The 27,717-nt window shown below is 43.3% G+C and overlaps 1 protein-coding gene across 1 annotated transcript in view; it reads left to right on the forward strand.

Moving 5' to 3' along the window:
• The first annotated feature begins 2,617 nt into the window (after nt 1-2,617).
• Nucleotides 2,618-27,717, forward strand: part of DCTN4 (dynactin subunit 4) — a 47,821-nt gene continuing 22,721 nt past the window's right edge. The window contains exons 1-5 of the mRNA XM_033927397.1: nt 2,618-2,824; nt 8,010-8,080; nt 16,646-16,824; nt 21,908-21,951; nt 24,089-24,196. Of these exons, the coding sequence (XP_033783288.1) occupies nt 2,690-2,824; nt 8,010-8,080; nt 16,646-16,824; nt 21,908-21,951; nt 24,089-24,196 (537 nt within the window). The 5' untranslated portion in view covers nt 2,618-2,689. The remainder of the gene's footprint in view (nt 2,825-8,009; nt 8,081-16,645; nt 16,825-21,907; nt 21,952-24,088; nt 24,197-27,717) is intronic.

A 27,717-nucleotide genomic window follows, 5' to 3' on the forward strand; every position in this document is an offset into this window, starting at 1 on the left:
GGTCCACCAAGCTCAGTATCCTATTTCCAACAGTGGCCAACCCAGGTCCCAAGTACCTGGCAGAACCCCAAACAGTAGCAACATACCAGAGCGCAGATTGTGATGTTATAAAGCAGGGATCTCAAAGTCCCTCCTCGAGGGCCGGAATCCAGTCGGGTTTTCAGGATTTCCCCAATGAATATGCATGAGATCTATGTGCATGCACTGCTTTCAATGCATAGTCATTGGGGAAATCCTGAAAACCCGACTGGATTCCGGCCCTCAAGGAGGGACTTTATCCCTGTAAAGCTTCACTTCACCAATGCCTAAGAGTCAAACTCATTAGTGATGTCACAATGGCTTGATTGTCCTATACTTGACTCACATAAGAACATACGAATTGCCATACTGGGACAGACCGAAGGTCCATCAAACCCAGTATCCTGTTTCCAACAGTGGCCAACCCAGGTCACAGGTACCTGGCAAGATTCCAAGGAGTAAAACATACCATGCATCAGGAATTAAATCCGAGAATATCTTCATAGTAAAATATTAAGGGCTCCTTTTACAGTCATGGTAGCAATTCCCCCAAGGCAAATGCATTGAAACCCATTCAATTCCTATGGGCTTCAGTGCATTGCTGCAGTAGAATTGCTATAGTGGCTTTATAAAAAGGGCCCCAAATGACAACAGATAAAGACCTGCATCAGGATTGGATTATAGGGTAGTCCTAGTAGGCACATGCCTTGGGCCCAAGACTTCAGGGGGACCAGTGTGCTGCTCTGATGATTTTCCGACACTTCAGCTTACATCCCTGCCTCTCCCGAATCCCCCCATACCCCCACCTTCCTCCTCCCTGCCGCTGAGATTGAATCTTCGGGCAGCCGGCAGCAGCAACGAGGTGAGCTTGCAGCTGTCGGTCTGCCCCAGAAGACCTAGCAAAGCTTTAAGAATGGTCTGAAATTTGGCAGCTAAAATTTAATGCTAAGAAATGCAAGGTCATGCATTTGGGCTGTAAAAATCCGAGGGAATGGTAGTTTAGGGTGTGAAGAACTTATGTGCACGACGGAAGAGCAGGACTTGGATGTGATTGTGATGATCTTAAGGTGGCCAAACAGGTTGCAAAGTTGACAGTGAAAGCTAGAAGGGTGCATAGGGAGAGGTATGGCAAGTAGGAAAAAGGAGGTATTGATGCCTCTGTATAAGACTCTGCAAGCCACAGGGCAAAGCCATGTCGAGCAGCTCCCTGATGATGCAAAACTATTTGGCTAGAGAATGACATGGGGGCAAAGTTTGTCCCCGTCCCATCACCATCCTGTCCCTGCAGACTCTATCTCCACAGGCTCAGTTCCCATGCGCTCTGTTCCAGCCTCCGCCCCCACAGACTCTGCCTTCATTTGTACAAGCATCAAACACATGATTTTATATTTAAATCTTTTTATTAAAAGTTTAAAAAGGAACAACATTCTATACAACTGTTTATAAATCAGAAATACAGCCTTCCATTTCGATCTGATTTTGGTACAACCTTCCCAAAGATTCAGTTACCTATGTTTTGACATAATTTGGGAAGGTAACTGGATTGTCTTTCAGACATGGCTGTAGAAAAAAACCTAAATTGTGCAGTGGATGAACAGAAAAATAAGTGTCTATTAAATGTTGGAAATTATCCTTGATGCCAGCAACCATGGATGAATTTGTTGTAGTAACAGTAAGATGTTTGAGCAGCTGGGCAAATGATGGAAGGAGGTTGTAGATGGTAGGAGTCAGCAGACAACTCTTGCTGCCATATCAAAGGCAAATAAGACACAAATTATGTCATTAGTTCATTTAAATCCAAAAGCAGCTTCTGCAGTTTTTTTTAATCATTGAATTCGGTTGCCATTGATATACCAGTGGTGTAGCCAGACAGTCAATTTGGGGTGCGCCTGAACCCAAAATGACATATCTCTCTTTCCCTCCCTCAGCCTCTCATTCCCTCTCTCCCACCCCCCACCAAATGTACCATCAAGCTCTCCATGGAGCTGGAGTCTATGGTGGGCGGGGTCACCCTTCCCTAGAGGCAGAGCACTGCGCTGCATGGAGACATGGTGCAGTGCTGCTGCGAGTGGGACAGCAGCTGCAACCTAGTCCAGATGCAATGCCTGAACCACTGTGGCATGCTTTTCCATGGCCTGCACTGCATGAGCGAGTGCTCGTGGTAACCCTTCTCGCCATACCACCATTGGAGAGACTGGGCAGGCAGAGCCCATGCAGGCCTCCCCCAGTAGCTTTGTCCCTGGATAGTACTAGTCTGAAGTTTTTAGAGAATGACACGGGGACAAAGTTTGTCCCTGCCCCTGCGGCTCTGTCCCTGTCTCAGTCCCCGCCCCATTCCCGTGGGCTCTGTATGGCCCCCAAGTCATTCTCTACATTTGGCAACTCTATTATTTTCCCTTCATTTAAACTTAGCTCCACAATGCTGTGTTCTATCTTCGCACAAGTGCTTTTCGCAAAAAAAAAAACCCAAAACCTCCCACAATATTCTTACACCAGCTAAAAATGCCTCGTCAGCGATCCTCCTCGAAGCCCGGCCCACGAGTAGGACACGTCAGCGACGGGTGGGAGGGGCTTGAGGCGGTGGCGTGGCCTAAACGTCACGGGAAGGGAAGTGCTTCGGTCACGTGAGAAAGAGAGAACGCAGGGTCAGAGGGCGAGTTCCCTAGCCAAGATGGCGTCGCTGCTTCAGTCAGAGAGAGTCTTGTACCTCGTCGATGGCGAGAAGAAAATCAGGGCGTCCCTTTCTCAGCTCTATTTCTGCCGCTACTGCAGCGAGCTGCGGTCGCTGGAATGTGTGTCGCACGAGGTGAGAGGCGATGCAGTTCGGCTGTCTCATTGCTGGCCAAGGGGGGTTGGACTGGAGACGAGATGACAAGCAGCCACGCCCTCCCCATGTCGATTGGCTGCTTGGGCTTGTCAGTCTAAAAACATCTCGCAAGCTATTTGGCTGTTGACGCGTTCTCCACAGTGTTTAGTTTAAGGTGGACGTTGATTGGTAGAATGGCCTTGTTGCGCTTTTATGGATTAGCTCAGAGCGCTACCGTGTATCATGGTTCCGAATTCCTTATTGGGTGGCTCAGGTGACAGTCAGAGGAGTGGGACTTCCTGTGCAGGGAGATAAATGGGCGGAATTCTTCCCCATCCTACGGTCCTTTTGATTCATTAATTAAGGGGGCGGGGGGAGCAGGAGGTTATTTAAACCTGTGGGTGAATGACCCGTGATGGATTCATTTTTGTGAATATGAAAGCAGCATGGTTATGGAAGAAAAAATAAAGTGTATTTTTTTTTTTCTGAGACACTAGACCAGTAGTCTCAAACTCGCTGCCCGGGGGCCACATGTGGCCCTCCAGGCGCTATTTTGAGGCCCTGGGTATGTTTATCATAATCACAAAAGTAAAATAAAACCGTTTCTTGATCAGATGTCTCTTTAGCTTTAAATTACATTATTATTAAGGCTTAGCCAAAAGGAAAGATTTATACACTATAAAGAGTTTTACCTCATGCAAAATTGTCATTTCTTTAATAAGACATTAACTGGGTTTTTTTCTGAGCCACTACCCTCCCCAAGTACCTAAAAATCCAAAATGTGGCCCTGCAAAGGGTTGGAGTTTGAGACCACTGCTTTAGATTGTTCTCATACATACATGGTAAAGATGCAACAATGGCAGCAGAACTGCCAAGTTTCCCAGTTGCAGGGGAGAGACTTTTTGGCTGGGCCTGGTTTTGAACTCACATCCTAAAGCAGTGTTGTACTTGTGATCTCCGATTCTGCCCATTAAAATTGGTGGTGCAGTGCTCATAGTGCAACATGGGGAGGGGAGTGTCATATTCAGGACTCATCTAAAATCTCTTTCCTGATACTGAGAAGCTCAAAAAGTTCTTTGGTAGCTGTAACCTATTAAGTGTGCCTCTTTTTTTTGCTTATTTACTTAGTAATTTAGTAAATGACAGCAGATATGGCCCACAGTTTTCGAGCACACAATTTTCCACTGAAGAACATCCCAAGCATCCACCACCAGCTTCATGAAAAATATTTACTGATCTTGCCTGCAGCTTCATTTCTTGTCTAATTTGATTGTCTCTCTGTTAGGGTGGTGTTGTTTTGTTTTTTTATGTTTCTTATGTATATGAAAGTGTTGTGTCTTTTATTATATACAAAACATTATTCTCTAAACAGACAAAAAGTACACCAGAGTAGCAAATGACCCCCCCCTTCCTCCACAACACAAAGAAAACAAAAAGAAAGCAACTCCATCGTTAACTACAGCAGAATACAAAAACAAGAAATCATTTGGGGAGGTGAAGGGGGGGGGACGGAAAAGAGCAAAATAAAAGAAAGAACCTCCACAGCATATGGCTAACATAACAAAGTTTCTCACATGTTCTCACTGAGGATATGTGGTAATATACATCCCTTACCAACAAATCTTTCCTTGGTAAATTTCTTTGCCAACATAGGAACAAAACTATAGTCGGCCTTTCAAGTTTAGTTTTATATTTCAGAGGCAACTTAAAAAAAAAATTGACCTCTGTTGTCATGAGATGCTGCCTAAATATAAAAAAACACCTTATCTTCTGTTCAGTTGTAAAAAAACAAATCTGGATATTCTCTTCTTCCTCGTAAAGGACGATAGATAGTATTGTGGAAGAGCTCCAGTTGGATATTTCAGGTGTTTAACAAATTGTTGTTTAGCATCTCTTATGAAACTTAGAAAGTAAAACAAAAAAGACAGTGAGGAACTCCAGAGAGATTTGAACCTGCTAGAGAAATGGGCGGAAAAGTGGTAGATGAACTTTAATATAGATAAATGCAAAGTGATGCACCTGGGCAGGAAAACAAGGAATATGCATATAAAATGTTAGGTGTAACATTGGGCAAGAGCGAACAAGAGAGGGACCTTGGGGTACTGATAGATAGGACCCTGAAGCTGTCGGCTCAATGTGCAACGGCGGCAAAGAAAGCAAACAGGATGTTGGGCTTGATAAAGAAGGGAATCACGAGTAGATCGGCGGACATCATAATGCCGCTTTACAGAGCAATGGTCAGACTACACTTGGAATACTGTATCCAACACTGGTCTCCCTACTTAAGGAAGGATATAGCCCTGCTGGAGAGGGTGCAGAGGCGAGCCACGAAGCTAGTAAAGGGTATGGAGAACCTGAGCTACAAAGAACGCCTCGGAAAACTGGGATTGTTCACCCTCGAGAAGAGAAGACTGCGAGGGGATATGATAGAGACTTTTAAAATACTGAAAGGTTTTGACTAAATTGAGCAAGATACATCGGTATTCACATTGTCAAATGTGACTCGGACACGAGGTCATAGACTGAAACTGAGGGGCAACAGGTCCAGGACAAATGTCAGGAAGTTCTTTTTCACACAGCGAGTGGTGATCACTTGGAATGCTCTCCCGGAGGAGGTTGTGACGGAAACCACCATTCTGGGATTCAAGGGCAAGTTGGATGCACACGTTCTTGCAAATCACATTGCGGGATACGGGCCTTCAACAGGCAACACCTAGCTTAGCCGCCGCATGTGCGGGTCGCCGGACTAGATGGACCCAAGGTCTGATCCGGTGAAGGCATTTAGAAAAAAACTAATAATTACTGGCTTGATGCCTTGAGAATGAATGTGACTCTTTGGCAGACTGAATGAACCACACAGGTCTTTATTTGCCATCATTTACTATGTATAAGATATTGAAGATCATAAAACATAGTTTGAACTGAATATGCAGTTCTATAGGAAGCCAGTGTAATTTTCTAAAAATAGGTATCATTCTTATCAGTTTTATGTGCCCCAACAATCAGTGTTTGTAGGACTTACACAACCACTAGTGAATTTCTCTTTCTTAGGCTTACTTTGGATTCAGGGATTGGTTCTGGGTTCAGCTTCAAGAGGCAGCTAGATAGGTGTTTGTGTACCTGGTAAACTGAATAATCTGGTACCAAGTATGCCTTCTGATAGGAGGAAAGAATTGAAATTACATATGGCAAAACACTTGTAGTTGTCATTTGCTTGAAACATGTGTTTTTCTTGCCAGTAAGGAATGGTTTTTGGTAACACTACTTTATGATTTTGGTGCAATTGGGATAGGTGAGTTGCCCAAGATAACTTATATTATGGGTAGGGATCTACTGACTGTATATACATATATTATTCATATTTTACTTAATTTTTCAAAATCTGATATAATCTAATATCCAAATCCATAACTAGAAGATCAGCCGCGAGTCTGAATGCTGATCGATCTCTTATTTTTATGTCCCTAAGCACAGCTACCAAAAGTAAAATGGACAATGAATAACCATTAGAAGATTTTTAATCAGTGTGTTTAAATGGCAGGGTAAGGAGGGTAAGGCATTTGATATAGCACCTCTTTATGATATAACTAAAATGATTTACATTTATTATATGCAAGCACTTCCTCTTTTCCTAGTGAGCTCATAACCTAAAGTTTTGTACCTGATGCAATGGAGGGTAAGCAGCATGGTGGGAGGGAGAGATGCTGGGATTAACATGATTAGAAAATAAAATTGCTTTTTCTACTTTTGTTTGGTCATTTTATTTTTCAGTTTTGTTGTTAGAATATGTCGGTTTTTTGATGTACATTTGCCAGAACTGGTACTGGACATAACTTTTTTTTTAAACTCAGTTGACGTTTGTTTTCCTTAGGGAGTATTTGACTTGAAATTGAGAAACACTAGGGGAGAGTGTAGCGCAGTGGTTAAAGCTACAACCTCAGCACCACGCTGCTCCTCGTGACCCTGGTACATTAGATAGATTGTGAGCCCACCAGGATAGACAAGGAAAAATGCTTGAGTACCTGAATAAATTCATGTAAACCGTTCTATGTTCCCCTGGGAGAACAGTATAGAAAATTGAATGAATAAATAAATAATAGCATAATCTATGAAAAAGGTGGAACAGTGAAATAGGGGATGGTTGTTTTAACTGTTTAGATCAGTGATTCCCAACCCTGTCCTGGAGGAACACCAGGCCAATCGGGTTTTCAGGCTAGCCCTAATGAATATGCATGAGAGAGATTTGCATATGATGGAAGTGATAGGCATGCAAATTTGCTTCATGCATATTCATTAGGGCTAGCCTGAAAACCCAATTGGCCTGGTGTTCCTCCAGGACAGGGTTGGGAACCACTGGTTTAGATGGCATTACATGGACACTATGACATTTAACAACTAGCAGATTGGAATCAAGCTGTAGAAAGGGTTTTCCATTTTGCCAGGTCAAGGAAGCCAACATGGTGGGCTCAAAGGAGGTTTGGAAAAGTCCATAAACATTAATTAATTAGCCAGGTAGCCTTGCGAAATAATTGCTTATCCCTGGAAATGTGCTATGAGAAATTGGTTTGCTCTTGAGATCTGCTGGGTATTCATGATCTGAGTTGACTTCTGTTGGAGACAGAATGTTAGTTTCCGTGGACCTTGATTTTTGACTTGGTACGGCTTATTTTACTATGAGTTGTTTCAGTATTTGTATAGTAACTTACTAAACTAAACTAAGCCTTAGGTTTATATACCGCATCTTCTCCACTGAAGTGGAGCTCGACACGGTTTACAGAGTTTAAAAAAAATATGGGAAGAGAGAAGAGAAAGAGTTTACAAAGCATAAAAAGAGGGGATGTAATCAGGAGAAGAGATTATTGTATGCTAGAGAAAAGCCAGGTTTTCAGTTGTTTTCGGAATAGTTGGAGGGAGTCCAGGTTCCGCAGCGGGACAGTGAGGTCGTTCCAGAGGCCGGCGATTTTGGAGAGGAGGGATCTACCCAGTTTACCTGCGTGGAGGATGACGTGTAGAGAGGGGAATGATAGTACAAAAATTTTCTTTTGATAGTAGTGGATCTGATGTACATTATTGACGATCACATCTTAAATGATCAATTTGTTGATTAGGAAAGCCGGATTAAGATTCACATTTTTTCCAAATTCTATTTTGGCTATTGATGAATTGGACTTTTATTGTTCTCTAGGTGGATTCACACTACTGTCCCAGCTGTTTGGAAAATATGCCATCTGCAGAAGCCAAAGTGAAGAAAAACAGGTATAACTTATTACTTTTTCTCGCTGCGTTTGATTGCTGAGATGTTTCCTAAAAAATGGTGTCTTAGGGCTCCTTTTATAAAGGTATGCTAGCGTTTTTAACTCACGCACCGGATTAGCGCATGCTATAGCGTGCGCTTCTCGAAAAACTACCGCCTGGTCAAGAGGAGGCGGTAGCGGCTAGCGCGCAGGGCATTTTTGCGCATGCTATTCCACGCGTTAAGGCCCTCACGCACCTTTGTAAAAGGAGGCCTTTTATATTGCTTTTATATTGAATATAGTTTTGCAGTTTGTGTCTTTACAAATTGAGTAGGGTTCTAATATTGTTTCTGATCGTCTTGGCCCTATTTTCCTTTGTTATGAAATGACTGAAATTCCCCAGGGTAAAGTCATTTTTATATCTTGTAACTATAACTGGTGGGAAGGCAAAGGAACACAGTTGTTTTTCCTAGACTGGGATTTCCCTTGAAATAATGGCTCATGTGATAACAAAGGATTAAAAGGTAAGATTCTTGAAGAAAAAAAATAATTTTGAAAACCAGAGTCTAAACCACCTCCAGTACCCTTTTGCTGCTTGTAGCTATGACAGGCCGATGATTTTGGCTCTGAAACTGCAAGAGGAGGTTGGCACTGTGACACCACTGTGACACTTCCCAGCAAAAAGTTAAAATTCCTGAAAAACCTCAGTTCTAATTAGAACTAAGATATATTTGTTTTTTCAATAAAGTAAATTGTATTTTTTGTTTTTAGCACATTAGAAATGTCTTGAACATCTTCCTGTCCAGTTAGTTACTTCATCCTTCCAGGGTATCCCACCTAGTTGTGTCTTATTTTTATATTTATTTTTTAAAAACGTATACCGTATTTTCACATAGATAACGCGCACCCGTGTAAAACGCGCACACGGGTATAGCGCGCAAAAAACACATATTTATGTACATAAATTTTTATATACCGCGCACACCCGTATACCGCGCATGCTGCCCGACTCTCCTTTCGCCCGCCCCGACTCTCCTCTGGAGACCCTGACTCTGTTTTCGCCCGCCCCGACTCTCCTTTCCTCCTTGAAGTCCTGTCCCTACCCTGAAAGCTTGATGCCCCCCCCCCCCCGACGTCCGATTCACCCCCCCGCAGGACCGCTCGCACGCACCCGCACCTCCACCCTGAAGGACCGCTCGCACCCCCACCCCGAAGGAGCGTTCGCACTCCCACCCGAAGGACCGCTCGCACCCCCACAGCCTCCCCCCCCCCCCCATGGAGAAGCTGTCTACCTTGTTTCCGGATGCCAGCGAGCCCAGCTGTTTCCTCTGCCGGCGGTCCCGCCCCTTCTCTGAGCCCTGCTGTGCTGCTTTTTCTTCCGGCGGTCCCGCCCTTTCTCTGACATCAGAGAAAGGGCGGGACCGCCTGAAGAGGAAGCAGCGCAGCACAGGGCTCTGAGAAGGGGCAGGACCGCCGGCAGAGGAAGCAGCTGGGCTGGCATCCGGAAACAAGGTAGACAGCTTCTCCATGGGGGAGGGGGGGAGGCAGTGGGGGTGCGAGCGGTCCTTCAGGTGGGGGTGCGAGCGGTCCTTCGGGGTGGGAGTGCGAGCGCTCCTTCCGGGTGATGAATCGGGCGTCGGGGGGGGGGGGGAAACTATGTAAAAAAATTTTTGGACAACGCGCTCATGCGTATAACGCGCAAGGGTATGCGCGGTTTGTAAAAACCACGTATAACGCGCGCGTTATATGTGAGAAAATACGGTAACTTGCACAATCATATTTATACAGTAACAGTGCAGTACGGGAAGCCTTTTGGATTTGAGAACATTTTTAGAAACCATTTTTGTAGTAGTGAGGGGATCTGACATGGCTAGAGGAAGAATCTTTAATATTTTTAGGAATTTGTCTTTTGCCCTCTAGAAATCAGATATTTAGGGTGAAATCTGTAAGTCACTGGATAACTTCAGTAGTAGCTTGATTTATAGCAGGGGTGTCCAACCTGCGGCCCCGGTCAAGAGCGATGCAGTGTTTTCTTTTGCTGCCCCTGGGTGTTTACCGTCTTGCCGGCTCCCTCCTCTGTCTTGCTGCAGCATTTGTGCGGCCCCAGAAACATTTTTTTGGCCAATGTGGCCCAGGGAAGCCAAAAGGTTGGACACCCCTGATTTATAGCCTCTGGCATGCCTACAAGTGTGTCTCGGGGATTGGGTTGAAAACCACTTGTGTAATGTTTGGTCGATGGCACCTAGCAACAATGTTTGGGTAGCTACGATTTTAATGTTTAAAAGAAATGTTATCCGAGCTTCAGAAATCAAAGATTGTGGCAGAGTAGAGAGTGACATTTTTAAGCAGATGAAAAAGGAGTTATATGTAAAGTTTAGTTTTGGTGCTCTATTGCCATGTTCCTGCATAAGTGTACGGTTTTTTTTTTTGGTTTGTTTATTTGTGCTTTTACAAGTTGAATAAACAACACTTGAAAGGAAATATAACAATCCAAAAACAGGAAACAAATAATACAAATTATAAAATAACTAGTGTTTAAGTTCGTTACATTAACGGGTGCTAGAATATAGCAGCATTTCCCACCCTTCCCTGTGCAACAGCAGCATTTCCTGGCCTTCCCTGTCCAGAAACAGCATTTCTCCCCCCCCACACACACTTCCCTGTGCAGAAGCAGCATTTCCCGCCGCCCCCTTCCTTTCCAGACATAAGACCAGTGGTGAATCTAAGGCCTGTAGCAATTTCTAAAAGCATTCTCTGATTTGGTTCATTAATAAGAGACGACTGCAAATTCCTTTTTCTCAGTGCTCACAGCCTTTATGAGACCAGCTAAATTTCCTCCTGTCCCCATGTCTGATCGTTTGGGGTAAAGAATTTTGCTCTCTGCTTGTTCCCGTTCTATTAGCCGCCGTGTTTAATCGAGAGCAAAGCGCTGCACCGTGCTACCGCTGGCTTCAGCGTCTTCTATCCATTGCGGCCAACCCTAGCGGAACCAGGAAGTAGTCAGAGAGGGCGGGCCGCAGTGGACAGAAGACGGCAAAGCCAGCGTTAGCGCGGTGCAGCGCTTTGCTCAATTTAAACGCGGGTGAGCCATTGAGATGGAGGAGGCTTTGGCGGTGGTGGTGTTGGCGGTGAGTGAGGGCGGGAGGGGGGAGTCGCCGGCTGTGCTGTGCTTTCCCGATCTGGCCGCCGCATACGCACTCTGACCACGGACCTACGGATCACAGATCAGGGATCACAGATCACGCAGGTCTGAGTGCGCATGCGCGGCTAGCGTTTTATTATATAGGATTCCACACTAGTGACTATGACTAAAGTCCACATTATGAGGAGAGAGAATCAATCACTTCCAAGGGTAGTTGGATTCCAGGAAATATTTCTAAATTAATTCAAATTACTGAGTGCATTTGGAGTCATTTAATTAATGGCCTGGTTGGCTGATTCCATGGAAGTCTCTGGAATTCTTATAGTTGCTTTACCCTCAAGAAAAAATTGCAAATGATCGGGTTCATAAAAAATATATCTATTACCCTGATATATAATGCAACATTTACAAGGAAAACGTAATTGAAAGGTTGCTCCTAATCTCAAAACAGATTGACGGCAAGCCAGAAATTTCTTACGTCTGGCTTGTGTCCACTTTGATACATCAGGAAAAATTGAAAGTTTGATTCCATGAAATTCCACATCAGTCCTATAAAATAGACGAAGAATTGCTTCTTTATCTCGAAGAAAGACAAAAATTATCAATAGAGTAGCCCTAACCACAATTTCCTCTTGAGATGTCTCCAGCATACCAGTTTAGATCCAATTCTCCTGGAAATATATTTCCTTCTTCTTTATCCTCTTTTGGCAGATTTAGGTAATATAACTTTTGTAGCGGTGGCATATTATTTTCAGGAAATTTCAAAACTATATTTAAAAAGGAATGAAATAAATCTCTAGGTGATTGAAATTTGGAGACAGGAAAGTTTAAAAGTCTCAAGTTCAAATTCCTATTTGCATTCTCCGAGTTTTCTATTTTCTTTCCTAGTGAGTAGAACCTTTTCCTTCAATTGTAAATTAGTAGAAACCTTCACTTCTGCCACTGATTTCTCCAATTTGTCCATTCTAACAGACTGTTGTTGGAATTTCTCTTCAAAAGTTTTAAGTTGAATATTAGTATTCTGTACTGAAGCAACAAACTGGGAGCATACCTTATGCAAAGTCTTCAAGGCACTCCAGATCGCCTCCTTGTCTATCACCGCTGGTTTAATCAGAGGAGCAGGGATAGATATTCCACGGGACTCCACCAAAGGTTTCACCTCCTCATTCCCTGCTGCACTCTGAAGTTCAGGTCCTCTGTACACCAATGCCGACTGTGAGAAAGTCGGCAAGCTGAAATTCCCATCCGGGGTCAGGGGTGAGACCTGCAACGCCGCCGGAGACATCAATTCCGGCGCTTCCTGTGCAGCTGAAGGCGTCCCCGACATCATCCCGGGACGCGGAGGAACTCCAGGTCCCAAAGGGCTGAGTGATACTTCGCCCTCCTAGACCGAAGACTGCCCTCCTCGGTCAGCAGAAACGCCCGCTCCAGCTGAAACAGCATAAGCTGTTATTGCCGCTTATCGCATCAGTGAAGTGGAAGAGGAGGCAGGAAGCATACTCCTCTGCTTACTCCTAAACTTAGGCATGGCAAAAAGGTAAATTTTCTGCGGAAAAATGTAGAAGTTGACGACAAGAGCAGGAGCCACTTAAAAGCGCGACTCACTCCATCGCCATCTTGATTCTCCCCCCAATCCATAAATGTACGCTTTAAGTTACTCACCTGGATGGCAGTATTCTATGTTTATATGTGCTATTACCATATAAATTTAACTGCCCCATTATATATGCTTTTGGATAGACCACCGACCATGTTAACATCCACCCCCTGGATAGACTACATTTGGTTTATATGCTTTTGAGGGTGGTCTGCAGATTTGTGCACAGCACTCCAAAATGAGGTCACACTAGAGCAATGTTCTTCAACCACCGGTCCATGGTCCACAGAAATTTCCTGCCGGTCCATGGGGCCAGCACGTGCATCAGGCCCAAAACAGTGTTCTTCAACCGCCGGTCCATGTGCGATCGATGCAGCGTTATCTTCGAGCCAGCTCCCTCTTCCTAACTGATTCTGTGCACAAAGCCACGGGCAGTGGCTCCTACGTGCATCCTGCGCCTGAATCGGAAGCCTTCTCTCTGACGTTGCAACGTCAGAGGGAAAGTTTCCAGATGAGGCACAGGACGTGTTAAGGTGCAATTAGTACTATTATGGGGGCCGGGTCTTGGGTGGAGATTGGGTAGAGATGGGCGGTGTCTGGCCCACGACTTAGCCCAGTGTTCTTCAACCGCCGGTCCACAGAATAATTCTTTTATTTCTGCCGGTCCATAGGTGTAAAAAGGGTGAAAAACACTGCACTAGAGACTTATACAGAAGCGCTAGCTGCCTCCTTTTCCCTATTGTACCTGAGCAACCTTCCAACTTTTCTCATTGCCTGTTTGGCTACCCAAAAATGATCAGATATGAAAAGCAAGTTTTATACACTTGGTCGTTAACCAATTTGGAGCTCAACTCGGTTAACATTAAGAATAGAGTAATACAAAAGAACAGAACAAAAGAAATCTAATGTGGATAAAGTAGAATAATTAATTTCCAAAATGTTTGGTGAACAAGACTGTCTTCAAGAGCCTTCCTGAAAGATAAGAAGGGGCCTAAACTTCTTAGTGAGAGTGGTATATTATTCCAAAGCTCATTTAGTTTGTAGGAGAAAGAATGGCTAAGTTTTCTGATAGATTTGATTTTGCCCTTAAGGGAAGGAAAGGAAAGTTTTAATCTCTGAGAGCTCCTAGCCAGATGAGATCTGCCTACATTCCAGTCCAAAGGGACAAGAGTGATAGAGAGGCCAAATAAGATCTTGAATGCAATACAAATGCGTTTAAATTGAATTCTCAAATGGACTGGAAGCCAATATAGTTCTTTAAGGAGAGGGGACACATGGTCAAACTTGCGCTTACCAAAAAATGAGTCTGGCAGCAGTATTCTGTATTAGTTGCAGTCTCTGAAGGCTAGCCTTAGATAAGCCCACATGCAGTGAATTGCAGTAGTCCAAACATGCCAGAATGATTGATTGGACCAAGACAGAAAAATGCTGTTGGTAGAAGAACGGTCTAACTTTCCTCAAAACACAAAGACTAATAAAACACTTTTTTGCAAGAGAGTTAATGTGAGTGAAGAATTGATGAGAACACCTAATACTAATGAGGAGAACTCGATTTTCAAAGACTCTCCCGAATCTAGGTTAACAGCAGAAGGAAGAGAATATAATTTAGGGCCCAGCCAAAGAAGTTTTGTCTTAGCAGCGTTTTAATTTCATCTCTAATTGCTAACTGTCAGAGGGATATTCATATTGGTGGAACGTGGCAGCCATTTTGCACATAGACCTGGTATAAATGTTTGTACCTACTTTTAGGCCTGCCACTGTTGACTTATGCTAGTATTCTGTAAGAACACTTAATACATTGAGTGTCCTTACAGAATAGGGGCATTGCTCTCAGAAATAGTGTTCACATAGAAACAGACTTAAAAATCCAATATGTATACTTTGAAGAAAGGTGGGACAAGGGCGATATAATAGATCTTTAGATACCTCCAAAGCGTTTACTGCACAAGAAGGTGAACCTCTTTCAGTGGAATGAAAACTCTGAAGTAAGAGGTCACAGGATGAGGGTGGAAGGGACTAGATGCAGGAGTAATCTTAGGGAATATTTGTTAGAGAAAATTTGGTAGATGTGCAGAACAGCCTCCCACTGGAGTTGATGGAGACAAGGACTGTATTTGAATCCAATAAATGAAGGCAACATGGAAGACCAGAGAATGAGATGGGCAATTGATGTGGATGGGCAGATTGCACCGGCAGTATGCTGTTTTTCTGTATTTCTCAGTCATTTAGGGTAGTGTGATGTCTGCACTTTTTGCCATTCTTGGTATATTTGGCTCTTTAAGGTTGGCTGGAGATTCTGTGCATTGCAGTCTTGAAGTCCATTAGATTCAGGTCTGAGCTTTGACTGAGCAGCTTTCTTCTTGCTGATTCCTCACCGTTGTTTCTTTTCAGTTAGGATCACTGTCCTTCTAAAAGTTGTTTTTTTGTTTACCCTGTCCTAGGCAGATCCTGAAGGAGAACCTATAGGTTGCACCATTCATCTTACCCTTAATCCTTTCAAGCCTCTCTGATTCCTCTTGTTGTAAAGCTGCCCCTCGGTATAGTGCTGCTACCACCATGGTTTACTATAGGGATAGTGTTAGTAGAGTGATATGCTGTGCATGTTGTATACCGGTAATCTTATAACTGGTCAAGGGGTCAAGGCCATGACAAATGTCAGAAAGTTCTGCTTCACACAGCGGGTGGTGAACGCCTGGATCTCTCTCCCAGAGGATGTGGTGGAGGAAACCACCATTTTAGGATATAAGGTAAAATTGGACGCACATCTTCTTGCGGGATACATTGAGGGATACAAATGATTAAGGTATTCGCCCAGGTACGCCTGGCTGAGCCTCCGCGTGTGCGGACCACCAGACTGGATGGACCCCAGGTCTGATCCGGTGCAGGCATTTCTTATGTTCTTATGGTCATTGAGGTAGATGGTCCAAGTAGAAGGCTGCTAAGAAAATGACCAGTGTTTAATGGAAGGGAACAAGCCTTGAAACAGTGCCCAAAGGTATTCAGACAGAATGAAATAGGCTTTCCGCATTCTGTACCTTTTTGAATAACTTTATCCCAAATTCCTTTTAACAGCTTCATGTTTGGCACATACAGACTTTTTTTCAAATTCACTTTATACAAAAAAACTCCCCACTTGATTTGAATCAACTAACTGCTGTAATTAAGAGAGATAGTGTGTGTGTGTGTGTTTGCGCGTGCGCTAAATTATGTTTGCGGTGACTACAAGTGGGAAAGCTTATGCAATCAAGACCTTTTGATTTTTTTTTTATTCGTAATGACTTTTTGAATATTTCTTAAATTATAGAGTGTCGTGTACCTCAGTGAAATAAACTCTTACTTCAGTGCCTTTGTATTTTTTAGACAGCAGAATGTGAAAAATGTACAAGATTCTGAAGATTTTACAAGGCACTGTAGTTGTGACCTCGTATAAACCCATTGAAATTAAATTATACTGGTCACAAAAATGGGGCACATATTGACAATATGAATGTCTATAGGCTACAGGCAGTTGTCAATATTTCACAGTTAAGGAAACTTGTTAAAAAAAATTTGGTTCCGGTTTTGTTTGTATGTTAATTTGGTGGCTTAATTTCCTGGTATTTTACAGTAACTGTAATACATTTCTTTTCTTACTGTGCCAAAAAAAGTGTAGTAAAGGACCCCCCCAAAACCCCTCATTCTTATAAACAGCTGAGTTTCCTTCAACTAAAGACAATAGAAACACTGTTTACAAGGAGAGAATAAGGATGTTATCCAATGTTATTGCACTATATGATAACTGCAAACCATTCAGGCTGGTGTAATGATTAAAGTTCTGCTTCAACATGTCCCCTTTTTTTGGATAATAGATGTGCTAATTGTTTTGACTGCCCTTGCTGTATGCACACCCTGTCAACTCGGGCTACAACCATCCCAGCTCCTATTCCAGATGACCCGGCCAAGACCACAATGAAGAAAGCTTATTATCTTGCTTGCGGGTTTTGTCGCTGGACCTCTAGAGACGTTGGTATGGCTGACAAATCTGTTGGTAAGTATCATTATCGGAACAACAGAAGGACATGAAATTGGAATTAGAATTCACTTTCCATAGATACTGTGGGGCTCATCATCGAAACAGAAATAAGTCTAAAAACCAGCCCAGATTGGCACTTGGATGACCTAAAAGACAGGTTGTCCAAGTGCCAATATGTCTAGTAACCGGTTTTGATTATCTAGAGACTTTTTAGGCCTCTGAATCCTGCTGTGCACCCAGAGCTGAAAGGGGCGTTTTTGAAGGAGTGGTTAGGGTGGGATGTGGGCCGACCTCGACTTAGGGCTTCTTTTACGAAGGCGCGTTAGGGCCTTACCGCGTGGAATAGTGCAAGCTAAATTGCCCCGCGCGCTAGCTGCTACCGCCTCCTTTTGAGCAGGCGGTAGATTTTTGGCTAGCGCGTGCTAAAACGCTTAGCGCACCTTCGTAAAAGGAGCTCTTAGTCGTACTGCAGGGATAATCGATAGTTTTACGAAGTTGCCCGGACAAAACGTATACGTTGTGACTTAGGCGATCTAAAAATAGGTTTAAGTGCCCAGAAGGTATCCAAAGTAACCAGATAACCACTGCAGACACAAAGTACAGACCCCCACATAATCCCCCAGTGATCATGGACCCCCCCCCACCCACCCCAGGCATACCGCCATAAAAATTGGAAAAAAACATACATACTTGCCTCCAGAACATCAGCACCTAGCATAGGAAAGCCTAGCAGAGCTGCACAGAGGTGGCTTAAGTAGTCTGGGGGGGTGGGTTAGTGAACCCTAGAGAGGAGGACCCAGGTCCATAAACCTCGCTAAACCACTGGATTCATGGTGAAAAATGTGAGTCCACCAAAACCCATCAATACCCTACTGTACTGCCATATAGGTGCCACCTGCAGCCATAGGGCTATTGGGGTTGTAGACAGGTGGGTATAGTAGGTTTGGAGGGGGATCACCATGACCTGCAAGTTGAGATGTTTATGTGGCACCCTTTATGTGAAGTTCACAGCAGTGCCCTGTAAGGTGCCCCACTACTCTGTTGCCATGTCTGGGTGGCCAATCCATTACTTTGCTGGCTCCTCCCATGCCCAAAAGGTCTTGTTCTGGGTGTTTGAGACATGGACGATTTTTTGGACGAGAATATAGTCTTCCAATTTCCAGATCATTTATAAATAAGTTAAATAGCACTGGTCCCAGTACAAACTCCTGTGGCACTCCCTTTGCAGAGCCACATTTTTGATTTGTTGGTACTTGGAGGACCTCAGAAAAAATAGTTAATGTGGTATTAAAGAAATGACAATTTTGCATGAGGTAAAACTCGTTATAGTTTATAAATCTTTCCTTTTGACTAAGTCTTAATAATAATATTGTAATTTATAGCTAAAGCGACATATGATCAAGAAACTGTTTTATTTTACTTTTGTGATTATGATAAACATACCGAGGGCCTCAAAATAGTACCTGGCGGGCCGCATGTGGCCTCCGGGCCGTGAGTTTGAGACCACTGATTTAACCCTACCCTCTGTTTTCTATCCGATAACCAATTCCTAATCCACAACTGAACTTTGCCACCTGTCCCATGACTCTTTAATTTTCTCAGGAGCCTCTCGTGAGGAACTTTATCAAAAGCTAGTTGCCAGTGCTGTAGTTGCAGTGCTGACACAAGGCCCTCCACAATCCCCGTGCTGCTTGTTGTGATCCTGGGCAAGTCATTTAATGTTCCATCGCCTTAGGTATGAAATAAGTACCTGTATTTATGTAAACCACTTTGAATGTGTAACCACAGAAAGGCGATATTATATATTCTAAAATTTTCTATCTCATCCCCTTTCCACACTTGAGTGCTGCCACACTGCTACAGATCAGTGCTGCCATATTAAAGATGGCGGTGCTGGAGGCAGAGTCAATTGGCCATTGCTCCCGTCTTTTAGAAATGGGTGGGTGGTTGGGAGGCCAGGAAGTTGGAATGAGTGTCAGAAGGATGTGGAAGGGGGTTGACTGGGACTGCTCAAGAGGTCTGAGGGGGGATGCCATTGGCTTGTGGGTCTTACATTGAAAATCAGAGTGTTAGTTCTACCAAGGCTTACTTTCTGCAGATCAGTATAGTTGTTATGACTACACGATAAAACTAAATACTCAACTATTAATTTTTATTTTGCATGTGCATAAATGGGCATATGCAGCTGGTAACATGGTATTTCATGCAGAACCCCTATGAAAATATAGAAGCTCTTTCCCAAGCCATGTTCCAGTGCAGTCTTTACTTCTCTGCGTGCTAGATTTAAAAAATGATCCTAGTTCGGATTTAGACATATGTAGAGCTAAAATTAAATACAAGCTGTGTCCCTAGAGAAGAACGGATGCTTAGCCGAGTGCTTAAGCCCTGTAGAGGTTTGTAAACAGTTGAGGTTTGGAAGTTTGTGTGTTTAGATGGGAAGATCAGGACTTTGTGATAAAGGATGGAAGGGGCGATTTTGGAGGGAGAAGTTATAATTGAAAAACGTTATGATGGGTTGGATATGCTATCTTTCTTTTGTTGCATGCATATAATTTCCTTATATGCTTATATTGTTCTGTATTAGTCATCTATAAAAACTGATTTCAGCATAAATACAAGCTGTTGTTTTTTGTCAGAATAGTGCCAGGAAAGAATGAGCTAAAGAGATGTACCAAAAGTAACCATAGTGAAAATGTAATCTTAATTACAATGAGGCATTGTTAATGACCTTGGAGACATTACAGTAATAGCAAGTAATTAGAAAAATGCTGCATTCCCTGGGTGGTCTGTTTCTCTGACCCATTAATGTTTCATTTATTTTGTAGAATGTTTGAATAGAGTTATATTTGTTCAGTGATATCAGAAATATGGCTCAAAGAACTTAGGCCATGTTAGGAAAGGTTCTTTTCAACCGTCCCTGAAAAACCTTCTATTTAATAACTCTTCCAGCCCTCAGAAATGCCACCAGTTCAATAAGTTTTCATAACAGCTGGCTTTACGCATTCAATCTTCACCGGGTCATTTTATAATTAGACTCAAAATGAGATAGGTTAAACCATCCACTTTACTAGGGTATATGGTATATGAATATATTTGTACTTTGCTTGGTGGTAAACAGCTAGGGACCAGCACGCCAACATGTTTCATCCTTGGGGGGGTTTCCTCAGGGCTACAATCCCTAAAACCCAAAAAACAACCTTAGTAATGTTGAAAAGAACCTTTCCTAACAGGGATTTAGCATATACCTTCTATTGAAATATATTTCTCAACGCAACACATCAAAGAACTTAGGGGCATTTCTATACCCAGTATTCAAACTAGCTCTGAGGAAAATGGTTCTAGTTCATTGTACCTTTTTTTCCACCACTGGTTATTCACCACCAATTTTTCTAGCCTTTTTTTGGATCCTGATGATCTCTGTGAGTGTGTCCTAGTCGCTGCATCGCTGTTCAGGTATGCTAGAGGTATGATGGACAATAGTTTAGTTAATTGAGTCTGATTATTCATATAACTTCATAATTCAGGACCTTGTCAGGCTATTGACTGTTATTCTTTTTTTGCTTTCTCTGAGTTTACCCGTCCAGTTAAGACAGTGTGTCGCAAACTTTTTAAGCTGCTGGCACACTAATCGCAGGGCTGCAGCTGGAGGGCCCCTGGAAATGCGTGGACATCAGCGTGATGATGTTGCAGGCATGCATGATGTCATCACGACATCCACGCCTGCATGGATGTCCTCCAGCCGCAGCCCTGAGCCTCCTATTACCGCTGGGGGGGGGGAGGGTGCTGCAGAAGGAGTGGTGAGGAGAAGGAGCGGAGGCACCGGCGAGGAGGCAAGGTGCTGGCGCTGTCTTGTAAGCTGTCAGCTGGCGCGCCCCCTCCTCGCCGGCATCTTGGGGCACACCTGGAATTCTCCGTGGCACACAGTTTGCGATCCACTGAGCTAAGAACTTCAAGAGGTACTTTCTAGTCTTATATTTTTCCTGAAGCCCATGGCTACTGGGGATGCTATGGTGCTACATTGAATGAATGAAAATGGACCTTTTGTTTGACATACTGTTGACTTTCTTGTAAACTCCTCTTAGCAGCACTATTGTGCTCTTGTAATAAATACACTGTATCTCCCCAAAAAACACAATTTAACTTTGGTTGAAACACAGGGTGTGCCTGGGGATGTTATGAGAAAAGTTGTGTGTTTTAGGGATTGAGAATCACAAAGAGACTGAGCAGTTCAGCTTCCTGGAAGTACAGGACAATTGCACAGTTTCCTTGATGATAATTGCTCACCAGTAAGGTAAGGGTCAGGATCATGGATTTGATATACTGTCTTTATGTGGTACAACCAAAGCGGTTTACATATTACAGGCAGTCCCCGGGTTAAGAGCGAGTCACGTTTTCAAAGCTGTTCTTAAGTCAGTTTTGTATGTAACTCGGAACTTGTAGATTTTCACATTTTTGTTGATTACCTCTGCTCCCAGCTGACAAAAGGGCCAACTGTTCCAACAAGTGTTCCCTGTAAGGTACAGCATGCACAACCACACACTATTCTTAATGTAGCCATGCATAATTTCTGAATCTGCTGCAGGAGGAGTGTAGGAGTCTAGGCCACTGGAAATACTGCTCAGTGAAATTACATGAAGCCACAACCACGTTCTTAAGTCCGAGTCGTACTTAAGTCGGGCGTCTGTAACTCGGGGGCTGCCTGTATATACAACTATTTTCTCTCTCCTTAGTGGGCTCACAATCTTAAGTTTTGTACTTGGAACAGTGGAGGGTTAGGTGACTTACCTAGAGTCATAAGGAGCTGCAGTGGGAATTGAACCTGGTTCCTAGTTCTAAACAGTAATCTACTCCTCCACCAGTCTAAATGCTGAACTGTTATTACTGATTGGAAGCTACAACTCAAATGACTTTTGTCTTGGAATTCGCAAAACTTATATTACACAAAGCTTGACTTTTGTCGTTTTGGAGAAGGCATTTGTTTGCAGTAATATTAAGGACTTGTGTAGCTGATTATAGAGTCATAAGGGCTTCAAGACAAATATTTATGCAAACTGTATGGGAGAGGTTTCAAGGAATTTCTGTGTTTTTTGTCTTACAGCCAGTGGAGGTTGGCAGGAGTCTGAGAATCCTTACACACAAAGGGTAAGTCTAGGATTGCAGGATGCTGGAGAGTTGAGATGTAATCTGGGAAGGGGAAGTATGAGAATTACTTTAACTTGCATTGCTACTGGTAAGTTCTGAGAGCACGTGATCTTCATGCAGCCGGTGAGGTCAAAGGTGGCTCTCCTGGTTTATCTAATTTTCTCAGGTACTTGCGCTTTTCCTTAAAAGGCAGCAGCAATAGCATGATTGAATTGTTTGCTTACACCGCCTTGAGTGAATTTCTTCAAAAAGGCAGTAAAAATCTTAATAATATATCTAGTAAGAATTGATACATTTTTACATGCTTTCAGATGGTTGAATGTGTTCAGACTAACAGAAATACAAAGTATACCATCATCCCATGTTTGTTTAAATAATTTATTCCATAATAACCCACAGTATCATTATGGGAGCCTAGCTATTAGTGATAAGAGTAATTTATTAAAAATAATTCTGTTTTCCTCATTGTCTCTGCCATATCATTCTGAAGAAGTAGGTTGTGTCCCTTTCCTCTCAGCAGACGGAGTAGAGAGAACTGATTTTTTTTTTTTTCCAGTGACATTACCGATACATAAGCTGGTGCCTTCTTGAATTCACCAGAAATTTTCTGCTCCTAGCATATAAGGTTGGGCAGGCTGGAGAAGCAGGTCCAGGGCTCCTCAGAGTGCAGGCTAAGGGTCCACTCATTGTGTTTGAGCCTAACGGCCTTGATCTCGGGTCACAAACCTTACCCCAGTAAAGTGCAGAGTTTTTCTGCACCCCTAAGTTGGCAAGTCAGACCTGATTTTCTGATGGAAAAGAATATGAGACCCTCCTTTTATATGCGGTGAGCACCCTGCTGTAGCAAAATTCTTCAGTCTCTTTGGTGTCGAGTGAGTTTAAAATCATCATCGTTTTCTGTATATTCATATTCTGCCTGCAAGAGCGATGTCTGAGTTTCAGAATCAGCTTTGCAGTATTCATTGCAAATTATTTTCCTGTAGCTTTTCTACAGCAAACATCCCAAAGTCATGATACTGATTTTGCCATAATTCCTACCTGAGGAATTATTCCTCCCCACCCCCCACCCTGAATTTCTGGCTACCTCCACCCCTTTAGAGCAGTGAATGCTGCCTTCTCCTCATCCCAAACCTTGGCTGGTTCTGGGAGCAGAAATCCTGACCCATAAGTCATACTAGGAGTTTTCCTAATTGATAATGGAAATGCAAATGCTTACCGGCTGAACCACCAAGCCAACCCACCTTTTTTTTTTTTCTTCTACATGGCTGTTCACTTTAGTTCTTGCCCATCACACAGATTTTCCAACTTAAAAGTGTTCTGGTTGTCTAAATCAGTGGTTCCCAACCCTCTCCTGGAGGACCACCAGGCCAGTCGGGTTTTCAGGATAGCCCTAATGAATATGCATGAGAGAGATCTGCATATAATGGAGGTGCCAGGCATGCAAATCTGCTCCATGCATATTCATGAAGGCCATCCTGAAAACCCGACTGGCCTGTTGGTCCTCCAGGAGAGGGTTGAGAACCACTGGTCTAAATCATTCAGAGATTGGTAATTCTTGATTCACTGTCTTAGAATTTGTTGCAGTGGGGGACTGTACCATGGACAGTGCTTTGTATTATCATACAGAAAGATCTGGTTTGATTCGTGTTTCATGTTTTCTGCTCTCTGGACTGGGCAATGCTCCAAGGGGGAAGGTAGGTGATAATAGCTGAATTTAGTGCCCATGATATAGGGTTCTTGTAAGATCAGTGGTATATAGCTTTCAGGTGAAGACCGTCAATAGCCTGTCCTAAAAGTAAGTTGGCAGGGGATACAAAAGAAGGAAGAAATCCCCAGGACAGTGTGAATGAAGTTTCAAGGTTTCTCATTGAGCTTGTATAGTCCAAAGGAGCAGAATGAAACAGCTTTATTAAAAATAATTCAGGGTCACAAAAAATATTTCTTTCAGATGTGTAGGAGGAAGGAAGGTTTGGAGCAGTAGACAATAAAAGCATATCCTTCCTTCCTTCCGTCTGTGCATTTCACATTTAATAAATAATAATATTAAAGAAAAAAAGCTTTTGTAATGTAAAACCACAAACCACGGTAAATCCATTAATTGCGTGGCAAGACTGCATGTTTGTCTTGTGTTTTGCAGGTTAATAAACTAGTGGAGTATTACCAGCAGCTGGCCCAGAAAGAGAAGATTGAGCGAGACCGTAAGAAGTTGGCACGACGTCGAAACTATATGCCTCTGGCCTTTTCGGTGAGGAATTATTCCACACAACTGCATAGCTAGAGTTGGAGAGAATTGGGGGTATGTTGGTCTGGAAACTACCAGTAGGAGTACAAAGCCGCAGCTGCTTGTTCTTAAAGCAGATGAAGCCCTTGGGCTGGTGATGGTGATAGTAATAGTCAGTTCTTGTATAATCCCACTCTATTCCGGGACTGTTGGGTTATTTTCCTGTACCCGCCAGAACTTGTAGGAAGCCTCATATTTCAGAGACTTAAGCTCCACCCCTCTTACATCAACACTATCCCCTCAATAACCAGTTTCTTTCCTACAAGCCAGACTGTAGGAGCTTAGTGAGTGCAGGGTCTAAGCTAGTGTGCTTTTACAGGCTCCTCAATAATGGGTCCTGTATATGCTTAAGCACTGTTCACTGGCTGCTTCTGCTCTTTAGCTGAGGACCACCATTTCAGGTGATGAAGCTACTAAGTAGTAAATTTAAAACAAACTGGAGAAAATATTTCCTCATACAATGTGCAATTAAACTCTGGAATTCATCGCTGGAGAATGCGGTGAAATCAGCTTAGCAGGCTTTAAAAAAGATTTGGGATAATTTCCTAAAAGAGAAGTCCATGGTCCATTATTGATATGACTTGGGGAAATCCTCTGTTTTTACTTCTTGGGATCTAGTTAGGTACTTGGGACCTGGGTTGGCCACTGTTGGAAACAGGATACTGGACTTGATAGACCTTTGGTCTGTCCCAGTGTGTCAATTCTTATGTTCTTAACTAGCAGCTGCAGGTTAGGTGGGTGGTGTGAAGACCCAAAGGGAAGAGAGGGGAAAGGGAGGTAAGGCAATGAATCTGTTGGGGGAGGGAGGGAGATAGTTAAGCCCCATGAGCAAAATATTTATGCCACCATCCCCGGTGCATTAAAATGATGGAGCAAGGAGTGTGATAGCAAGGAAAAGTGAGCCTAGACCTCGCACAGAGAAACTTGGTGCTATTCATCAGTTGGTGCTGTGGTGGCAGCGACGGTGTGTTTATGATCTATGTTCATTGGCAATCTTATAGTCCTATTGCATGACGATAATTGACTTTGCAAGCTTCTGCAGTGAATATGTGTGAAATACTCTGTATTGCGTATTTGTTTCAATAAGGAAATACAGTATAATCCACTGATAAAGTGAACAAAATCAGTGCTTTTAAACTCGGTGGGAAACAAGATGGTTGGATAGGCTGGAGTGAGCTTTGATGGCAACTCCAGTGGTTTGAACCTAAGGACAGTACCGGGTGGACATTTTGGTCTATGGCCCAGAAATGTCAAAGCAAAAAGATAATATAATTAAATAATGAATTTATAATGCATGGAAGTAATGGGCAGACCGGATGGAAAGTTCAGGTCTTTATCTTCTGTCTACTATTTTTTAACCTGCATAAATTGCTTTGAAAATTGTCCTCCAGCAGCTAAAGTTTGCTAAACCATTGAAAAGCAGAAGTTTCTAAGTACTGTAGTTAACACCTTGCTGATAAAGGAATTAAGGCCCAGATTCACTAAAGATAGCAACTCAATCGCTGTTGGCTGATTCTCTGGCCAATTTGCAAACAGCGATTGATTCACTATCAAGTGAATCAGGGCATGCAAACTCACCGATTCAATCGCTCAGTGATTGTCGGTGCAGAGCCCTGACAATAGTGACAGGGGAAGCAGCCTCCTGTCACTGCTGTCAGGGCTTCTGCTTTGCTCTTTTATAAATGGGACAGAGGTTCTGCACGACTTAAATGTTTACCGCCTGTCCCATTAAAAAAGCCCCCTCCCACGCTAGTACCCCCGATCCATCCCCGAACCCCAAAAAATGGCAGGAGGGATGGACACCGCCACTGCTGCAAACGAATGGCAGGAGGAATGCCCACACTCTTCTGCCACCAGATGCCCTCCTTCCCCCCGCCTGCATGGGGAGGGGCCTAAGACCCTGATTGGCTCAGATGCCTGAAGACCCTCCCATTGGGCGGGGTCTTAGGCATCTGAGCCAATCAGGGACTCCCTTAGGCTCCTTCTATATCCTGGATACAGGCTCCTCCCCCTTGTATCCAGAAGAGGGAGGTGCAGCATTTCCCTCTTCTGATGCTATTGCTTGACACTAATGCTGGCGTATGAAGCCACATCCTGCCAGGACCGGGCAGTAGCATCAGAGGAGGGAACTGGCTGGGGGCAGACAGGGCACCATAATCTCTTGAGCTAGCCCTGTCTGGGATTGCCATTGCTTTATTACTGGATATAACATCCCCAAAAAGCAACTTATGGCACTTTTTGCTCTGTTCTCGGCTCCCAGGGGTGATTATGTCTTCTTAGAAGTTAGCAAGTAGATGGTTCTCTAATTAAACAACTTGAGTTTAAGCTGAAAGAAAGCATTCACAAGAAACATTTTTACTCTGCAATGTAAAAGCTGTTTAGTTTTGTGTAATGTATCTGCTCTGTCTTCCTGCTGCCATGTATTGCTCAGCAACATAGTATTCACGTAGCGGTAAGTCCTTTAACAGCCATGCTGTAATTAAAGGTCTTGTGTCCTTAATGTTCAGTTGATGCTGCTTTCAATGGAAGTCAAACCCAGATGTCTCTATCCATCTTCCTTTCAATGAAAGTAAAATTTGGATATCTCAATCTGTCCTTTGGTAACCCCTAGGCCTGTTTATTATTTCCAACCTAATGGAAGTTGGAAAGAATTATAGAAAAGAGGTTGAGAATGTCTGCCCCTATGAGGGCAAAATAACTCTCTGAAAATTTTTACCTCAATGAGATGAGTGGGGGGTGGGAGGAAGGAAGAGAAGAGAGACAAGTAGAAATGACACATTGAATTAAAAAATGGACAAGAGGGGACTTGGGAGGAAGAGGTGGGTTCCAGAGAAATATGGGCCAACACCACAAATTCCACAAGCCTTGCTTTGCATTTTTCCTACTTGTTTTAAAGGCAATATAGGCACCAGTGTGCCTTTTTATACAGTAGGCCCACACAATGTCACCTTCCACCCCAGTAGTGCACAAATCCACACATTTCTTCATGGACAACCAGGATTACTACAGCCACACAAGTTGGTGAGGTTTCCACGATGGACCCTCAGAACCCATAAAAACACTGGAAAGTTGTCTGGGACTTCATGGGCATTCCCAAACTCCTGCAGTTTCCCCCTCTCAGGCAGTTCTTAGCTGGAAGAATGGGAATGTAGAATTCTTCTGTTTACGGAGAACACTTGCTACAGGTATGCAACCATGCTTTCTCCCTGGCCAAACAAGTAGTGAATCTCAAACTGAGGGCTGTGCTTATCTTAACTAATCCAACCCTCATTCACAATTTGTGTTGAGTATTAAGTGGAGGAGGTAAATTGAGCATATACTACTGAGAACTGGGTTTTGTACGTATGTATTTGGTTAGGAATGAGCACTTACACCAGTTCTGTGTTCCAGAGATACATGCGTTAAGTTGGATTTTTATGTTGCATGTGTTTTGATGTTTTAATGTAGTTTGTTTTTATTGTGATTTTTATTATGTATATTGTTGC

This window comes from Geotrypetes seraphini, chromosome 18 (assembly GCF_902459505.1).
Source record: "Geotrypetes seraphini chromosome 18, aGeoSer1.1, whole genome shotgun sequence".
NCBI classification, from domain to species: Eukaryota; Metazoa; Chordata; class Amphibia; order Gymnophiona; family Dermophiidae; genus Geotrypetes; species Geotrypetes seraphini.